Raw genomic sequence first — 7,044 nt, 5'->3', positions numbered from 1 at the left:
ATGGCGGAGCGGCTCCCGCCGGGCCCTCCCCCGGTGATTTTTTGCAAGGACTCCCCGAAGCGCGTCCTGGTCTCCGTTATCAAAACCACCCCGATCAAACCCTCCTCGGGGGGGAGCGGGGGCGAGGAGCCGATGCCCATCCCGCCCGTCCCCACCAGCCCCGGTTTCAGCGACTTCATGGTCTACCCCTGGCGTTGGGGCGAGAACGCGCACAACGTGACCCTCAGCCCCGGTGGCGGCGACAGTACCGCCGGCCCGTCAGCCCTGCCGGCGCCCCGCGGGGGAGCGGGCAGAGTCCCCGGCGGGGACGAGGCGAAGGCGGGGAGCCCGGGGAGCGGCGGCCGGCACCGGCACCTGAAGGTGAGTACAGGCGGGCGGGGCGGGCGGGCCGCGCGCCTAAAGGGCGATTCCTCGGCGCGCGCCCCTCCCGCGCTTCCGCCCGGACATTTAAAGTGAAGTCACTTCCGGCAACGGCGCGCGCGCCGCGGGAAAGAGCCGGGGGCGGAGCGGAGCGGGTGGCCGCCCTCCCTCCCTCCGCAAAAAAAGCACTCTCGCCATCGAAAAAAGCCCTTTGTCCTCTCTCTCCTCGCACCTGGAGTGCTTTGTCCCGTTCTGGGCTCCTCGTACGAGAGAGACGAGCTCCTGCAGTGGGCCAGTATAGGACAACAAGGATGATTTAGGGATGAGCATTTCTCTTAATGAGAAAAGGCTGAGGGAGCTGTTCAGCCTCTAGAAGAGACGACTGAGAGAGGACCTTATTCGTGGATATGAACATCTAACAAGGGTGCCAAGAGGATGGAGCTGGGATCTGCTTGCTTGTGACAAGCTATAGAAAAAAAGGCAATAGGCAGAAACTGATACACAGAAAGTTCTCCCTCAGTATGAGGAGGAATTTCTTTATCCTCTTGGTGACTGAGCACTGACACAGGTTGCCCAGAGAAGTTTTGGAATCTCCCTCACTGGAGATACTCAGGAATGGCCTGGACACAATCCTGTGCCATGAGCTTTAGGATGACTCTGAGCAGAGAGGTTGGAGCAGATGACCACTGTGGTTCCTTTCATCCTGTCCCTTTCTGTGATCCTGTTGTCAGTTTCTCCCCATATTCCTGAGTATATGGTGGGGTCTGTCATCTCCCCTCCTGCACCAGCCACAGGGCAGCCATTAGGAGTAAGTAAGGAATGGGCTGGGCACAGCCTGATGCTATCACAGCACCATCCCTAGTCATGCGGTTGCTCCAGGGGATGGCTCTGCCCGTTGGCCAAACTGCACGGGGGAGGAAGTGCCTGAGTTTAGTTGCCTCGTTATTTACACCCAGGATGGAATAAGACGTGGCCGTCCAAGAGCAGACACCGTCCGAGACCTGATCAATGAAGGAGAGCACTCTTCCAGCAGGATACGCTGCAATATTTGCAACAGGGTCTTTCCACGAGAGAAGTCACTGCAAGCCCATAAAAGAACTCACACTGGTGAGTAAAAGGAAGGTGTAAATAGCTGGATAGAGCCACTTAACAAGCATGAGCAAAGGATTAAAGCCCCCCAAACACATATAAAGGAACTGCAGAGAACCTGACCTGTTATGATTTTATTGTAACTGCTAAGTTCATCATACTTTGCTCCCAGTGCTTGTTAGTCAATCAGTCTTTGTAACCATGTTTGTTGTGGGGAAGTGTAGCAGCAATTTGTGCTATAATCATATAGGCAAACTGTAAACATTTTATCTGTCGATGTCACAGACTCACTTTGTAATAGACAGAATTAGTCTTGGGCATGGTAGCCCTTTGCATCTTGATTGCCTCTTCTCTGTGATTTGTTTTCTCCTTGCTGATGTATTTTTCACATCACAATTGGAGTTTTGCTGTAAGAGGTTACAATAACTTAAAAAGTGGCTAGCAACTTCAGGATTGTAACATCCTAGGGAAGTGTGCTTAAATATGGAGAGAAGAGTCAGCACCCAGTTGTTTTTTTTCCACCCCTTAAAATTCATTTTCTCAGGTAGAGGAGATCATGCTCATTTACTGAACTGTGGTTAGAAGGTAATTTGCAGTTAAGTTAAAATGTATGATGAACTCACTCACTACTCAACTGAGCTTGAACTGAAGATGCATTTTGCGTTTTTTTTAACCAAGAAAATAGATTTTATTTCTTCAACAGAACTCCATGTTTACCATGAAATATGAACATATGTAGTTCACAATACACACACAGCCACCAGCACTCCCCACAAACCAACCAAACAAAATCCTGTGAAAGCCTTGGCTCTCACCAACTCCTTTTGAGTCAAGTCACTGTGACTAGTCTAGATAATGATATTAAATAGCAGCATTCCTCATGTTTTTTGGTAAAAAGATGTTATTTCACTTGGTCCTATAATGTGTTGAACTTTTAAGAACTACTTAACTGAGTAGAGCTTATCCTGTCATTTCTCTAACTTAGTGAGCCAGACTCACCCTCAGTTTATTGCCTTCCTGAGGGCAGTGGCATGGCATGCCTTTGTGTAGTGTGTGCAGCCAGATCCGCTTGAGGAAGGAGACACCTGCTACCTTTGTTGTTCTGGTTGAACTTTACATGGAGAAATCTGCCTTGATGACTGTTCCAAGAAAGCTTAATTCTGGAATAAGTTTCTCATGCAGCCTTCATCATTATAACTTTTCTTAAACATGAGATATTTCTACAGCCTTGTAGTAATGTTGACCTCAGATATTTTACCCTAGTTCAGGCTATAAGGATAAAATATTTCTGGTTATAACCTGAATTACGTTACTTGTCCATTTACTTTATATATTTCTTGCTCTACATGTGCACAGTTTCACAAAACTTATGTAGTGCTATCTACACAAAACTTATGTAGTGCTATTTTTTTTCTCTTTGGAAATAAGTATATTGTCCTGTAGCGTGAAGCCTGCACTTCATTTTTTTAAGTAGATATAAGTTTCTATATCTAAAGGTGAGGGTAAAAGGAGAGTTTGCTTGTGCAAGTCTCAAGCCAGGGACATCGCTGGTTACTACGACATTTCTAGTCGTCTTTAATAAATCTCTTGTGTTACTGCTTTTAAGGTGAAAGGCCTTATTTATGTGACTACCCAGATTGTGGGAAAGCCTTTGTGCAGAGTGGGCAGCTCAAAACTCACCAGCGTCTTCACACAGGAGAGAAGCCTTTTGTCTGCTCAGAGAATGGTGAGTCATCAGAGAATAATTTGCAGCTTTCTGTCAGACTAATATTGGAAATTGGTGGAACTGTTAGGGAAGGGAAGACCTGTGCAGAATCTGCCTAGTTCTGCAGGTGTGTATCTAAGGATTGCATACATTCTCTGTCAGTGGATGTATAAAATAATGGGGCATGTTAGGAACCTTGAAACTAGAGCCTTGGGTGTTCAACCAAACCTAGGGTTTTTTTGTGAATGGGGAAGGGTGGAGTCATTTCCATCGCACAGATGTTACACTTTCTTTGGTTGGCTGCTTTCTGTAACAAATTCTTCATTGTCACTTTGTGTTTTTTTTAAGGCTGTTTAAGCAGATTCACACATGCAAACCGTCACTGTCCCAAACATCCATATGCCCGACTGAAGAGGGAAGAGCTCACGGACAGGCTGAGTAAGAAGCAGACAGCTGACAATAAAGCTGTGGCTGAGTGGTTAGCAAAGTAAGTTCCCTCACGGTGTCATCTTTCTCAAAGTACTTAAAAGGGTGGTCTGACACAGCATTTATTATTTGGGACAGTAAAACCCCAAGAAACCGAAACTAGATGTTCTTCCAGTACATCAGCCACACCTTGAGGAAGTATGAACTCCTTGTCAAGACGAAGTTCCTCATGAAACCTTTTTCTTACAGTTTTGTTTTGCTTTGTTTTGTGTTTGTTCTCTGCTTAAATATTTCTTTTTGTTTGATCAATACCTGTTAACACTCCATTAGTTAGTGCTACAATTTTGCGTTTGTGTGAGGGGCTCTGTATGCCTAGGGAGAAAAGTCTACTGAGAACACCATGGAGACAAGAAATCTGTCACAGATGTTTACTTGGGCATTTTACACTTAAAATACTGAATAAAGAAGGTTTCTGACAGCTTAAATACTACCATATAAGGGCTGAAAGGTAAAGCCAAGTGCAGTGCTCAGCTGGATGCAAGCTAGTACTTGAGAGGTTTTTGCCAGTTTTGAATTGTTGGTGTGTGAGTCAGTTGTATGTATTTCACAAGCATTCCTCACATTTGATGTTATAGATACTGGGAGACTAGAGAGCAGCGTGCTCCTGCTTTAAAGACCAAAGCAATCCAGAAAACGGATCAGGAACAGCAGGACCCAATGGAGTATCTTCAGTCTGATGAAGAGGATGATGAAGAGAAAAACAGCGCTCATTCAGCTGCCCGCCACCGCCGCCTCCAGGAGCAGCGTGAACGCATGCATGGCGCGCTGGCGCTCATCGAGCTGGCAAACTTAGCTGTGGCACCCCTGTGACAGTAGTTAGGAGAAGCTCTCTGCCCATAAGAAAATGTACTTTCTGGTGTTACTTAACCAGTTAGATCCCAAGCATAAGCTAAGCACCTTATTTGCTTATAATAGGCTGCTATTCTGTAGAATTTATGAAGAATGTTGTTGCCCCATAACATGGGGTGAGAGAATTGCACTTTTGATAAGGTAGAAGACAGATGTAAAATTTCTAAGTATTTTGTAAATATGGGACTGCATAAGGCAGGGTTGACAAATTTATGTGTCATGGGAAGCTAGATTTTGCAAGGTTAACTCATTTATCTGAAGCAGAATTCACAGGGAACACGAACACTTTCTGAACAAAGTGTTTGTGATCAGCAGGATGGTACATGTGGCCAAAGAAGGCTGACAAAAAAGTATTTATCTGACTATCTAGCAAAGCGATGGGTCTGGGGATATTGTTAAACAGCAATGAAACCATGTGTTTTCTAATGTCAGTATATCTTTACCTAGCATCTCTAAGGTGAAGGGCAAAGGTTAATTATCTCAGCTTGTACAGGGAAAGAAAATGTTTCATGCAGGGAATATCTTCACTGTGACTGCCCAAGGTATGAGGCTTGACTTTGCTGCTTCACATTTTTTTGATTTGATTTCAGCAGAATCTCTTGGTAGCACTTGTTATTCCTAACATGTGTAGTTGGGAAGTTTTGCACATTGTTTTATCTGAAAATGATTAGTCTTGCAAAGTCTAGAAAAAGGTAAACAATTGGTAATATTTTTTCAGGTGTTTTTGGGCCCTGTAGTGATTTGGCACTTGATTTTGTTAATAAAGGGGTTATTTACAGGGTGGTATGAATTTGTAGTAAACTATTCTAGGTCTTCTATTAGCAAACACTAAGTTTTAAAACTGCTTTTATAATGATTAGCAAATAGAAGCCTTCATACTTACTGTGCATAAAGCCACCTTACTGCTTTACTCCAGCATAACATGCCAGTTTTTGTTCACTAACCATAGCACAGCTATAAAGTAAACACTGCAGACAAGTATTCACTATACAATTAGAAAATAGGCTTCCAAAGGTAGTTACAAGTGTGTTAACAGTGTGATTTCATATATTTCCCAATGAAATGAAGTTGCAGAATGCTGCCTAGTACTCAGATGCTGATATAAAATGTTTAACAGGGTATGTTGTCACTTTGTGAATGTTGTAGACTTTTGGTGGCATTGTCTCATGGAGATCTTTTACCATATTTTCCTTTGAAGGCAGACAGAGATTCCTAATACGCTAACAAAACTTTGTTTTCAGATTAAACTTTTTGTGTGTGGTTTTGTTGTTGGTTGTTGTCGTTAAGCTACTGCTTAAGGGGATATTAATAATGTGTATTTACTGACCTGCTTGCTTTAAGTTCTTCCTCTTGTTGGAAGTCAGGAAATTCAGATGAGAAGGGAAGCATCTGTCCCTCTCACTTGAACTGAAAAGGAAGAAAACATTTTATCAATCACTTGATATAGGCTGATCAGATGCATACAGCTGTTCTAGAAGAGTAGAGTGGTTTTACGTCAGAAACCACAGCTGTTGAAGTATGTTCTCTGATAATATGTTGTGGTTGAAAATCTCATTAACCCAGTTTGTTTAAATCCTGTGTTGATGCACTTAACTAAAAAGTAATTGAATAATTTAAGCAAAAAAAATCTTTCATTGAATGTAAATAATTTTGCACCAGTGATACGGTTTAACTAATGCTTCAGCTTCTGAAAAACATGAGAAACACTAGTCATACAAGGCTTCTTTACCTACGTAAAACTAGTAATTCATTCATGTATGTAGGTTTTGGGTTTCTGAAAAATATTACCTGCTTCTGACTGTTCATCTGGCTTCATGTGAATAGTCTGATCCCAAAATGAGCCCTGAACATACATCTGTTGTAATTTGAATCATAACTCAGAATTGCTCCTGAGTAGTAATTCATGGGGCAGAAGACTGTAATTACCAGCCACTTGCAGACTGGAATCTTACTTCATGAGGATTGGTTGTGGGAGTTTTTTTGTTGTTGGGTTTGAGGGTTTTTAGGATTTTTTTTCAGTCAGCCAGAATATTGCCTCAGGTCTTTGAAGTATGACAAGTGCACTGGATTGTACTTTGCCATAGACAAAATTCGGACAGCTGAAGCAGTTTTAGATCATGACAAGTTTTGGGTAAAATACCAAGTAAAAAACATAAAGATGGGACGTGGAAGACTGCTTTTTGTTTTGTTAAGTGATCATACAAGAAATTGTTCAGTGCTTTGAAAGATTTAAGTTGTAGTTTGGCATGAGTTAAAAGCAGAAGAGTTGATGTGCTGTCATTCTGTCATTCTAATAGATGCTTTGAATAAAAACTTGATTTAATTTTCAGGTTTAATGTGTACTGTTTGGTAATTATTAATTACCTGGCCTCTTCCTTGTTGCTGACAGCCGGACTTGTTGCAGAGAAGGTTGAAGGTGTTTATTTTCCCTGTCCCTTGAAATTTGACACAAGTTAAACCGCCCGAGGCAAACTCCCTTGTTTGTTAGAGTTTGAGAAACTTTGGAGAGCCCGGCCTTCCGTGGGCAGCCCAGGCCGAGTTCAGCTGCTGACGGC

The 7,044-nt window shown here is 43.0% G+C and overlaps 1 protein-coding gene and 1 long non-coding RNA gene across 2 annotated transcripts; one reads left to right on the top strand and one right to left on the bottom strand.

Moving 5' to 3' along the window:
- Nucleotides 1-6,760, top strand: ZNF367 (zinc finger protein 367; the record flags this gene model as incomplete). The annotated part of the gene is made up of 5 exons (XM_083883013.1): nt 1-360; nt 1,317-1,467; nt 3,056-3,175; nt 3,503-3,641; nt 4,216-6,760. 5 exons carry the CDS (start codon nt 1-3, stop codon nt 4,448-4,450), a joined length of 1,005 nt encoding a protein of 334 aa, XP_083739139.1. The 3' UTR covers nt 4,451-6,760.
- Nucleotides 3,901-7,036, bottom strand: LOC310922441. Its single transcript, XR_014592431.1, has 3 exons — nt 6,854-7,036; nt 5,817-5,896; nt 3,901-4,313 (listed from the first exon to the last, which is right to left on the bottom strand). It is a non-coding gene; the product is annotated as an uncharacterized lncRNA (long non-coding RNA).
- Between the last annotated feature and the right edge of the window lie 8 nt (nt 7,037-7,044).

This window comes from Zosterops lateralis, assembly GCF_965231275.1.
Source record: "Zosterops lateralis genome assembly, chromosome: Z".
Taxonomy (NCBI): domain Eukaryota; kingdom Metazoa; phylum Chordata; class Aves; order Passeriformes; family Zosteropidae; genus Zosterops; species Zosterops lateralis.
This window is presented reverse-complemented; position numbering and strand designations above follow the sequence as displayed.